Source organism: Tarenaya hassleriana, unplaced genomic scaffold (genome assembly GCF_000463585.1).
Source record: "Tarenaya hassleriana unplaced genomic scaffold, ASM46358v1 Cleome1, whole genome shotgun sequence".
Taxonomy (NCBI): domain Eukaryota; kingdom Viridiplantae; phylum Streptophyta; class Magnoliopsida; order Brassicales; family Cleomaceae; genus Tarenaya; species Tarenaya hassleriana.
The window spans coordinates 2,998,666-3,010,912 of NW_010960187.1; the positions used below are offsets into that span (position 1 = coordinate 2,998,666).

The window sequence follows — 12,247 nt, forward strand, 5'->3', positions numbered from 1 at the left end:
TATGCGGTGTATGGAGAGGGAAACAAGGAGGGATTTTTATAAGGGTAAGTGGTGGACAAACTCAAATAACCCACTTTGGTTCGCAGTAATTTCAGTCTACACCACCGGAAAAAAAAAAAAAAATTTCAATTTTAACCCATTTTTCGGTTGAAAAAGTCCGAAATACCCTTTTCGTTTTATTTTTTGCAATCTTATTACGACTAACATATAACTGATATACAACTAAAATAAAATCAATGATTTTTTTGCCACCTTTTTTAGAATCAATTGTAACTATATTTAGAATTAATTACGAAGTCGTAATAACGAAGTTGTTTTCGAACAGATAAAAATTGCGTATTCATTAAGGGTAATTTCGTCTTTTCAACAAAAAAAATGTTATGTTTTTTTTGGTGTACACGTAGTGCGACCCAAGTGGGTCATTTGATTAAAATTCTCCAAAGAAGACGACGACCATTTTCAGGCGTAAATCACACTCATTACTCAATCTCCTTCCTTCCCATTTTGACGCCATTGAATTATATATATATATATATATATATATATATATATATATATATTTGTTTTCATGGTAATTTGGTTTTACACCTGAAAACATAATTGTGGATTATTAAGATAAAAAGAAAAAAAAACCTTAAATTAATAGATGCATCATTAATATCTAATAAGGATAAATCTTTCGGAACTGCAGTGTGTGTGTGTGTATACTCTTGAATGACTTGCGTAATGGCCAAGATAATAGTGTTTTTCATTTCATAAACAATACTTTATTATAAATTGTTCGATATTTAGTTTTGTATTTTGCAAAGGACTTCCAATCAAGTATAAAAATACTATATATATATATATACATATACGGCATCCTCCTCACTTCTTTTTTTTTTTTTGTTGAAATCTCATTATTTTTGTTTTATGTGTTTAACTCAAAACAAGGATATCAATTGGGGGGTGAGCCGTTATTTAAATATTAAATAATTGCTTTCGTGTCAATTGCTTCTACATTATGAATGTCATTAGAGGCGGTCAATTATTAAATAAAAAAAATCGGAGTATTTAATTCTAAACCCAAAACTTTGAAATCCCAAAAAAAATATTAATTTTGAGAAACGGTAAGGCAAAGTATCATATATAAAGCTAGTTGTAAAACCCGTCGTGTACGACAGTCTTTCCGAATATATAATTGAATTTACTAAAGTTTTAAAATAATATGAAAAATAAACTTTAGTTTTCAGTGAATGATCTACTGTTAAAAGCGTATAAAGTAGGCATGATATAATTATATATATCAGAATTATTTTACACAATATGATATTGTCATTTAATTTATCAAAAGTTTGGTTATTTGGATAGATTTGTACCAAATAAAACCGTGTAACGTTAAATGAAATTTATATATTGAATAGTTTTGAATAGTGCTATCTCCATTGAGTTTCTATAACTTTTATAAACCCCCTCTTTCTTTGAATGTCTTTGTAGTTTTTTTTAAATAAAAAATAGGGTGTTAGATATATAATAATAGATTTGTGAGTTACTTAAAGGTTGTTATTCGGTTATATTGATTTTTATAAGTGTACATAAACATTTGAAAAAGATATTTACTGTTTAATTCAAATTTGGTCTAGAAAAATTAATAAAAAGTCGACTTAAAAGTAATTATTTAATGTACGCGACAGAATAAAACGAAGGGGTAGAATTGGTATTAGGAAAATGATGAGAAGAGGGGTCGGGTCGGGTCAAGGGAGGGGTCACGGGTCCCACACGTGCTCCCAAAACGACAGGCACCCATGTCGTATGACGACAAATGCAACCTCTCCCACGTACGCATCTCTTTCTCTGTTTCCATTTTTTGCCCCTACCTCCCGATTCCCCAAATCTTCTTGTCTCCAAATTGCTAATCACTTCTTTGATTGATAGCTTTGGTTGGCCATATGCACTACTTCAAATGACGAAACTACCCTTCGTAACTCGTTGGAAAATTCCTCAAGTGTATATCTAGGTTGAACACTGATTTTCAATAGGTATTAGAGTGTTTTAAGTGGTTAAATCATATGATTAGACATCCAATTCGATATAAAATTAGATAATTAAGGGTTTAGTTGGAATTAGATTAGACCATTGACATTATAGTTAATCAAAAGCCCCTCTCTTTATAGTTTAATGTTAAGAAATTATAGTTTTCTGATTATTTTTTCAATAAAATATATACAAATGGATATAAGATTCCTACAAAGCCAGTGCACGCATTTTATATATATATATATATATATATATATATCTGTGTGTGTAAAATGTTAACACAATTTTAGAAAACCAAATCGATATAAAAAAAATTAGATAATTAAGGGTTTAATTCGAATTAGAAATCGCTTATTCATACATATATATATATATATGTGCATGTATACATATGTGTGTGTAAAATGTTAACACAATTTTAGAAATCCAAATCGGTTGAAGTAATCAATGAATACGTATAAGAATTTAGGCATCGAGAATATAGAATTACGTCCCAAAGACTTGCTTACAATACATGTTTTTTTTTTACCAAAAAAAATACAATACATGTTTTTATTATAATAATTGAATTGGTATATATACATTGATAGAGATATATCGTTTTTTTGTAGTACCCGGGAAAGAAATATTTCTTTGATTATACAACATGGGATGGACTTTGGAATTAATAAAAGAACAATTAAAAGGGAAGTATTCTTGCAATGATTTGCAAATAAAACCATATTTTATATTTGGCGATAGGAATCGTTTTATTTTATTTTGTCTATTTTATATTTAAAAAGGAATAATTTGCTGCTCGGAGAAGTGTTCGCAAAGTAATGTGATTGTTTTGTAAAATATAATATACCGATGGTCTCCATCATAATACATCATAAATTGTGTATCATCTTATTTTATTTTAGAATATAACAAAATTATTAAAATTGGATATATATATATATATATATATATATGCAGCTCGGAGAATCTAATATGGAATATATTTTTTTCAAAGCTATAATAATGATATGAATGATGGCATTGTTTTTGTGTTTAGGTTTCCCACTTTGTTCAGAAAGCCATTTCTTTAGGCCTACAGAATAACACGTACAAGCAATCATTTGTCATTTATGACTGCACCAATGTCTTAGAATCCCTATTTCTTTTATCCAATTCTGATTGTATGCGTTTATATATATATATATATATATATATATATATGTGTGTGTGTGTGAATAAAATCATTTAGATATCTATTGTATTTTGTTTTTTTGTTAAGTTTAACATATTCAATTATCTTATAGCAATAGATTTTTTTAGGATTTATTTAAATTTTGATGGTATGGTTTTCTCAGTTACATGTATATTGGTGTTTTAGAAATGAAAGAGTTATACCATTAAATTAATATGATATAAATTATTTAATTATTATTTGAAAATTAAGTCAAATTTAGATGCAATTAAAAAGTCAAAATCATGATACATTTCAAATTTGACCATATCTATTATATACATATATATTTTGGTCATTTTTCTTTGTGAATGATATCAGTTTCTTCGGGTCGAAGCTATAATTTGTCAACTTCTTTTCTTGTTTACATAATATATATTCTAAGTCAATAAGTTAAGTGCTTACCATTCTGTCTTTGCCCGTGTTTCATGATCCTTAAATTAAAATTAAATTATCATATATATATATATATATATGTGTGTGTGTGTGTGTGTGAGGGATACTATTTTCAATTTTAAAATTTCATATATATTATAAACCAAAGAAAGAAAGAAAAGTGAGGGAATAAGTGTGGCTTTCTATGGCATGTTACCATAAATTAAAAGTGCTGATTCGTATTCTCGCACGTGTGTGCCACGTGCAATATCCTGTTATTTCAATTGGACAAAAAAGTTTTTTTTTTTCTTATTGGAAACTTGTAAGATACAAATTCCAGCCAATTAAAGGTTAGACTTCCGTCGCCTTCTTTAATACCTGCTTTTTCTTACCCTTTTCTTTCCAAAATTCTTTAAAAAGAGAAATTATTATTTTTTCTCAAGTATGTGCATGTGTATGTATTATGTATATATATATATACACATGGACGGACCAATTTGACATCAAAGGGCATATATCCCCATTTATTTGATTAAAAAGTAATATTTTTTTTTCATAAACTTTATCACATTTTAACCAAATTTTATATGTGTCTCCATAAGAATATTATGTTTGACACATGTTAAAATTAACTTTGCTCCCAATTAGAATTATATATATATATATATATACTGTCAGTTAGAAACCGAATCCGATTAAACGAATTTGAAGTAAAATTTTTGTTAAATTAAAAGAATTCATATTCAAGATAATTATATTTAAAATAACAAAATAATTAATTTTTAGAAAACAGATAAATATTTTAATAAAATAAATTAAAATAAATAGATATAAAATGTCTAAAATAACAAATTTTAAAAAATCTAATAAAAATATAAAATGTGAACCCTATCCTTTATGTATTGTTTTGAAATTATTTTTATACTTTGTCCAGAGCGAGCAGTACTGGGCCTTTTAACGGCCCATGATACTAGGCCTTTTAACGGCCCATGATAAATACGCATCCAAATCATTGGGCCTTTTAGAACATACAAGGTTTTTGAATCACAGTTTCCGTTTTTTTTTTGTATAGCAGCATCACATAATGTACATTCTCGGATCGATGTTCATCATCTTCTTCTCCGTTGTTTCTGTGTTTCAGATTCGATCAATGCCCGAAAAGGAAAAAGTTAGATCAAGAAGATCGGATAGCGAAAAAACGACACTACCCGTTGCTGCTATCCGATGTTCCTTGTGCGCTCTGCCTTCGTTTCTCCCGCAAATTCTCTCCCCACATCTTGGCTTCCGCCACGGCCCGTTCCCTGTCGACATCTCTGTTCAATATCCTAGCCGTCTCTCTCGGGGAATCGTCCTTCTCGGAGCCGCTCAGATCGAATCTCCTCCCCGACCCTCCTCCTTCGTCGTTCTTCGACAGTAGCTTGCCCCCTCGTTCATCCCGGCTTCTCCTCTCGTCTCTGTTAGGGTCGTAGCCTTGGTTTGCGAGATACGAGAGGGCAGTGACCACATCTCCTATGAGAGGGCGGGTAGCCGCCTGCTCTTGGATGCACATCGATGCCACGGCTAGAGCTTGGTAGAGTCCACGCATCGGAAACCGCCCTTGCAGCCGAGGATCCGCCAGTTTTATGAACTTTCGCCTATCGTTGAACAGTGGTCTCGCCTGTTTAAACGCATAAAAAAGACAACCCAAGAAAGCTCTGAATAACCAAATCCATCGTGTAGAAAGTGCCTAAACTCATATTCATTTTGAATAAATTCGAAATTTCGTATTTTAAACTCGAATTCGAGTATCTAATATATCCAAAAATTATCTCGAGTATCCAACTTCCTGGTACTCACCTAAAACGGATCCGAGATTACAGAACATCTCGTGAAACCCCAAACATTCAGATTTGGGTTTAAATGACCCGACAATCTCGAATACCAACCCGTGTCCACCCCTAATTCATATACTACATACGGAATCGACTAAGATTTCTTCGGGTACCATATTTGATTAAACCCCAAAAAAAAGAACCTTTTTTCATTCTTTCTGTGCAAAGGTTGCTCCTTTGTTTTTTTGGGATTGAGACAAAACAAAGAAGATAACTGTAATGAACTGCTATGATAATGATAAAAGGGATGCTTTGAGTTTTACCCAAGCCACAAGGTTCTGCTCTCCATGAGGCTTTGTGCTGTCTATAGCTTGCCGTCCAGTAATCAGCTCCAAGAAAACTACACCGAAGCTGTAAACATCCGACTTAACCGTTAACTGTCCTGTCATGGCGTATTCGGGAGCACAATAACCGTAAGTGCCCATAACTCTCGTGGAGACATGAGATTTGTCCCCCGTCGGTCCGAGTTTAGCAAGCCCGAAATCCGATAGCTTCGGGCAGAAACCCTCATACAACAATATGTTTGAGGACTTGAAATCTCTGTAGATAACTGGAGGGTTGGCCTTATCATGCAGGAATTCCAGCCCTTTCGCCGCGCCAGCAGCTATCTTCATTCTCGTGTTCCAATCGAGTGGTTCCTTATCTGGCGGAAGATCTGAAAAGGGGAGAGGCCCGAAAGAGAGAAAAATTACCGTTTTTGCCAGATGGTAACCCGATAATACTGAGGAACCATTTCCTTGCTTTCACCCAAACCTCCGAAAGGATGACTCTTTCACAGATGCACAAGATTTTCCTACTTTTTCGAGGCTAAAATTTGTTGAATCTGTCATGGCCAGAACTGATAAAGATCGAAAGCGGGAAAGATTTACCATGAAGGTGATCTTCCAATGACCCCAAGGGCATAAATTCGTAGACAAGGAGACGTTGATCACCGTCAGCACAATAACCGATCAGGTTCACTAAGTTTGGATGATGAAGAAGACTGAGCATAAGAACCTCCACCAGAAACTCTCTGTTACCTTGCAGACCATTCCTGTCCAGTTGCTTAACAGCAACAACCTTGGAAAATAACCGAGAAAGTAAGTCCAGTGATTAAACACCATGAAAGTTTACAAATTTACGGAAGGCAAACACAAACACTACAATGCTCGGTAACTCTGTTAAGCTCATATGACAATATAATCACAAGGCAGACCATGATGCTCCAAACACTACTGCAGAAGTCTTTCACATACGTTTCATATCAAATCCGGTATTGAAGCAAAATTCTTACAGCCTAGGGGACCAAGTCTTAATATCGTCAAAGACTGTGATCACTGAAACAGAACCTCCATAGTTCTACTCTGTTCTGATTTCCAGAAGGGCATAATAAACGATTTACCTGACCAGTGCTCTCAAGCCGTCCCTTGTAGACACGTCCAAATCCACCTTCGCCCAAGAAAGAGTCGGGATGGAAATTCCTTGTTGCAGCCGCTAGTTCACGGAAAGTAAACGTTTGAGCAGCGATCTGTACACCACCAGGACCATCCTTTGGAATTGGTAGCTCCCCTTTCGATGCTCTATTGCTCCTTGATCTGAGCTTTTCCCCACCTGCAAACATGATCAAAACTTATGCAATCACAGTCCTTTCATCCCCGGTTCAGAAATTATAGACCGTGATTTCGGAAGCTAAAACTTCAAGGGCATCAAGATTTGATATGCATCAACAATATCGATCGAGCAGGATCATGGGATCCTGATCCTTCAAAAGACGCACTTCTTTTTCAAGTTACAGTGATCATAAGAAACAAATCCCCCTAATTGATCCTCTGTTCTTATAAACCACCAAGCAGAACATCAAGTCCAATAACCTCCAAATCGAATTCCACGGCTACCTAAATTATCCATGTTCTGTATTTGATTCGAGCAAGTCAGTGAAAAATAACACAATGTTACACTCAAAAAGCAATTCAGCTTCAAAAACTCTCGATCCTATACAACTTCGAATCAGATCAGATCAAGTGAAATTCATCCAAAGAATCTCGATTCCGTCCATCATCACTCGCAAAGTAAACAAGAGTCCAATCAGAACAAGCCCATCAAAAACAAAATCTCCAGAATTTCATACGCTCGGCAACAGTCAGGAGATCAAGTGCTTCAACAGTAACTTTACAGATAAACCATAATAGGATCGAACTGCCAGATCTTGGGCATGTAACATAGAACAGAACAAATCCAAACATATGAACAAAAAAAAAAACGAAAGTAACACGAACCGGAAGATAAACTAGAAACGTTATTGGGAACTGTCGGCTGGGGTTGCTTCCGATCCTCAGACTCCTTCCGCGGATTCAGCTTCTCTTCTTCCTTCGAATCGAAACACGAGAAACAACCCATCTCCACCAAGTTTTCCGAGGAAAAACAAAAAATTTCCAGAAACCCTCGAATCTTACAGACAAATCAAAGAACAGGGACGAATGATACAGAGAAACACCATCAAACTTTTACCAGAGGCAAGAACGAGAAAATTGAAATCCTGGGCATTTCAGAGAATATAAAGAAAACCCCACTGTTTAGATTCGAACTGGAAAACGAATCGAGAGAGAGAGAGAGAGAGAGAGAGAGAGAGAGAGAGGAGTTTTTTGGTCGTTGGCGAGTGTTGACACTAATCCCATTTGCGAGTAAAGAATGAGGAGGAAACCCAGTAAATTTCTTCCCCGAATTTCTTCGCCCATAATCATAATCCCCAATTCGAGGAAACAAATTTCCTTTTTCTCCATTTCACAATCATTTTATCCGCTAGAAATGGAAAAGGTAAAAGCTTTATTCAGATATTTTCTTCGTTCTAAGTCCAAAAGTGATAAAAAGAAGCAAACGCCAAATCTTTAACCATTTTACTCGCGGTTGTAGATAATGGAAATTAAATTTTCATTTAATAAAACTTCTGGTAGTAAAAAAAATTGATGATTCGTATGAATTAATCGGTAAAAATATATCTATATATATGTATATAAATATTCTATATATATAAATATAATAAAATCAAATTCCAAAACAAAAGCAAAAGATCTGATTTTCGAGTTATTTGCCTCTCACACAAAGTGAGGAAGAGGTTTGACTAGAATCTTAATCACATCAATCCATCAAAAAAATATAATTAAGATAATAATATGAATAAATTAATATGCACACAAAGTGTTTGCATTCTATTGCATTGACCATCAAATTGACATTATGATATTAAAAATAATGGAATACGCCGTCGTTTTCCGAAATGGCTATGGAATACGACGTCGTTTTCATGCTCCAGTGGTATAACTTGGCAAGTTGTCCATTTGGTTCGACTTCCATTTTATCTTCCTCTCGTATGTATCTTTTGCATCATCATCATCATCATCATCATCATCATTATAGCAAGGCAATCTAAGCATATTCCATTGTTTTCAGAAAATTGAAACGATATTGTCTTCTCTTTTTTTTTTAATCTTAAATTTATTTTTGCTATTTAATATATTAGTACATATTATATTTTCTCGGGGTGCATGGTCATATATGTGCACTAAGATATACTATGTTGCTTTGTATGATTCTCTACCGAATATGGGTAATGGGCTTGGATCGTCTGTGTTTCCCACATCCAACACACCATGTGTTCCTTCCACCCATTTCCCTTGCAGAAATTCCATGTGAATTCAAGTGTCAAAAATGTAAAATTTATTTCGAAATTCATAATTGGTATATTTCGCAACAGATAATATTTGATGGGTTAGTGTGTGTATATATATATATATATATTTAAAACCTATCTCACAAAAAAAACTTTGAACTTCTAATTCAAACTATAAAATGAGGGTGTGAAGTTATAATAGATGTTAATTTAAGTTATATTGGTAATATTATATTAATTAATAAAATAAACCCAAAAATTATGACTTGGATTCCGAATTTCGGAAAGCCCAAGTCACGGCGAATAATGCGACCTCGCGTGTGAGCATCGGACAACTCGAATTATTCAATAATAATATATTCAGTTTTATTTCATTTTGATTCAGAAAAATGTTTATTTTTTGTTAAAAATTTTCAGGGCTTTTTTTTAATAAATTTTTAATATTCAATTCTGTTCTATTCTATTTTATTCGATATTCTTAAAACATAACTGTATATGAAATTTTTTAACGGTTTAGATTAAAAATGATATTGATTTTTTTGATTCGCTACGGTTCGATTCGAAAGAACCAAACTGAAGTGATCACCCATAGTTTCTTAAAGCTTAGGGTTTCATCGATCAAAATTTAACCCCTTTCTTTCCTCGTCGAATATCTAACCCTCAAAAGACCAAAATCGGGTTCTCAATCGAGAAACTCCCGAGGGACACAATTGAAATCGAAAAACTGGGATATCCGATTCGCGTCTACCCGTACATGGATCATAAGATACACGAGACCTAATGTTTCGGGATCCGGTCCAAAGAACTGTAGGACAGATTCTCCAACATATTAAAAAAAAAGGTGTGCCTAGATGGACCCCAGATCGCATCCTGAACCCTAGGCGACGCGATTTGCAGGAGGCGTGCCTCCGGTGTGCATTGACCGGAGGCGGAGGCACGCGCCTAGAAAAAAGAAAAACAAAAAAGAAATGGGAGAAGAGAACCAAAGAGAAGCTGGTAACGTCTTTCTTGTTGCTCGAATGGTTTGTGAACATTCTCAAGGTTCAGAGTTCGCGCCTCGGGAAGCCTCAGCGCATTTCTGAACCAAGATACAAAAGTGCAAAAGCCATTTGCTTCTTTGAGTAAGTCGTGTAAGACTACGACAAAGGCTTCGTTTTCGGACAACTTCTCACATGGCGATAAGTAAGTAGACAAGACAAGTAGCGTGTATATATATATAATATGAAAGCTATTTCTCTTCAAGATCAGAGTTTTAAATAAAATACAACAAAACCCAGAAATTTCTGATCGTTTAAACTTCATAATTTAAACTTGGAAATGAAGAAGATGATACTCAATTCCTCGGTTTTAAGTTTTGGACGATACCCATATCGCAGAAAATATCTTTAAACCAGATAACATGTAAGTAAATGTCTTCAAAATCCATCCAATTAAGACCCTAATTAGCAGGTAAATCTGAACACAAGTGAAGCAAATATAGCATTTGAGGGGATAGACTTACTATTACTGCTACTATGCATCTCTCTATAATGATTTGGGAGTAGAATGAAGCCAAAAGGGGGGTATTCACATGTCTTTGTTTTGTAGCGTTGTATAAAAAAAGAGGAACTTGCTCACGGGCTGAATATGCGAATATATGCAACAAAACAAACGCTTAAAACACTCACGAGATCAAATATTGGCCGAAACCCACACAGAGAAAGAGGGAGAGAAGGTCTGTTACCACGCAATGTATCCTCCTCCTTCTCTTGCTGCTCTTCTCCTTCTTCCTCTGCTGATTTTAGCTTCTTGCTTGACTCAAGAAGCTTCCAGCCGCCGGCCACCCGTAGGAAGATCCGATCTTTCTTCTCGGATCACCGTCGTCGGGGTTGTCTACTGCGACACGTGTTCCAGCAACACTTTCTCCAGACAGAGCTACTTCTTGCAAGGTAAACAGCTTGTTTGATATGCCATGTTCCACGAGTTTCACAAATTTGCAATGATATTGCCCAAAAGGGTCTTGAGTTCTTGCGTGATTTGTGTTGGTTTATGATTTGGGTAAATCGGTTTAGCAAATCCTGCAAAAAACCATCCATGAATGTCTGTAATGCACTCGCTACTCAGGTGGATCTGTTCCTCTTTTCCAGCTTATGTTTCTTATGAACTGAAGCAATTCCAAAACCACCATGACCAGTAGATTCCTACAAAAACCTGATGTTTCTTTATGAGAAATGGACAAAACCAGGAGCCAAAACCAGAATCTAGAATTGGATAGCGAGTTTGGTCTTGTTTCTATCTGTTTTTTTTTTTTGAAAACAGAGTTCTTGATTCTCTTGCAATGGATCAGGTGTGGAAGTTCATGTCTCTTGCAAATTCAAAGCGAACTCGCCAGAAACAGCAGAGGAAATGAACATATCTGTGAACAGAACAACCAACAGAAGTGGGGTTTACAAAGTGGAAATACCTCACGTCGATGGCGTCGACTGCGTCGACGGAATCGCCATAGCTTCTCAGTGCCAAGCTCGGCTTCTCGGCACTTCCGACAGAGCCTGCAACATCCCAGTCTTCCAGACCTCGACCAACGAAATCTCTGTCAAATCCAAGCAAGACAAGCTGTGCATCTACAGCTTGACCGCCCTGAGTTACAAACCCTCGAAGCCCAACACCACCCTGTGCTCCGGCGGCCGCGGCGGCGGAGGACGGAGGAGCAACCGCCGCGATAACCCGTTACGTGAATCGAAGCTCTTTTGGCCTTACCTTCCTCCGTACTGGTTCCCATGGCCGTACCCGACTCTGCCTCCCTTGCCGTCTCTGCCGTTCCCGTCGCTTCCGTTCGGAAACCCTCCGGCGACTATCCCGGCTTTCGATTGGAGAGATCCGGCAACTTGGATTCCTTATCTTCCTCGTTTTCCTCCGCCCAGGAACCAAACGCCATGACCTACGCTCTGCCCTCTGCACTGTTTGTGATTGTGTGTGTGATCTTTTTAGTGGCTGCTTGATTCCTTTCTGGTTTCTGGTTGCTCCAAGTGTGTGATTAGCGATTTCTAAGTTTGCTTAATGTGTAATTATTATTTAATTACAGATTATTTGCTCTCAAGCTGTTTGATTTCGGAATCTACTATTATAATAAAAGACCTAGACATTGTCATT

The 12,247-nt window shown here is 35.6% G+C and overlaps 2 protein-coding genes across 2 annotated transcripts; one reads left to right on the forward strand and one right to left on the reverse strand.

Annotated features, from left to right (window-relative positions):
• Window positions 1-4,534: 4,534 nt before the first annotated feature.
• On the reverse strand, window positions 4,535-8,200 carry LOC104807389 (serine/threonine-protein kinase PBS1-like). The gene is made up of 5 exons (XM_010532645.2): window positions 7,728-8,200; window positions 6,854-7,062; window positions 6,342-6,531; window positions 5,736-6,127; window positions 4,535-5,258 (listed from the first exon to the last, which is right to left on the reverse strand). The coding sequence occupies exons 1-5, from the start codon at window positions 7,846-7,848 to the stop codon at window positions 4,806-4,808; spliced, it is 1,365 nt and encodes a 454-aa protein (XP_010530947.1). The 5' UTR covers window positions 7,849-8,200; the 3' UTR covers window positions 4,535-4,805.
• Window positions 8,201-10,725: 2,525 nt separating this feature from the next.
• LOC104807398 lies at window positions 10,726-12,247 on the forward strand. Its single transcript, XM_010532657.2, has 2 exons — window positions 10,726-11,046; window positions 11,445-12,247. Exons 1-2 carry the CDS (start codon window positions 10,755-10,757, stop codon window positions 12,032-12,034), a joined length of 882 nt encoding a protein of 293 aa, XP_010530959.1. The 5' UTR covers window positions 10,726-10,754; the 3' UTR covers window positions 12,035-12,247.

What these genes read in the sequence shown, in the direction of transcription:
- LOC104807389 (XM_010532645.2), bottom strand. Translation starts at nt 7,848, where the DNA reads ATGGGTTGTTTCTCGTGTTTCGATTCGAAGGAAGAAGAGAAGCTGAAT. An exon ending in CGTTTCTAGTTTATCTTCCG is followed by an intron (nt 7,063 to 7,727) that starts GTTCGTGTTACT and finishes TCATGTTTGCAG; the next exon opens with GTGGGGAAAAGCTCAGATCA. An exon ending in ATTGGAAGATCACCTTCATG is followed by an intron (nt 6,128 to 6,341) that starts GTAAATCTTTCC and finishes TCCCCTTTTCAG; the next exon opens with ATCTTCCGCCAGATAAGGAA.
- LOC104807398 (XM_010532657.2), top strand. Translation starts at nt 10,755, where the DNA reads ATGCAACAAAACAAACGCTTAAAACACTCACGAGATCAAATATTGGCC. An exon ending in ACAGAGCTACTTCTTGCAAG is followed by an intron (nt 11,047 to 11,444) that starts GTAAACAGCTTG and finishes GCAATGGATCAG; the next exon opens with GTGTGGAAGTTCATGTCTCT.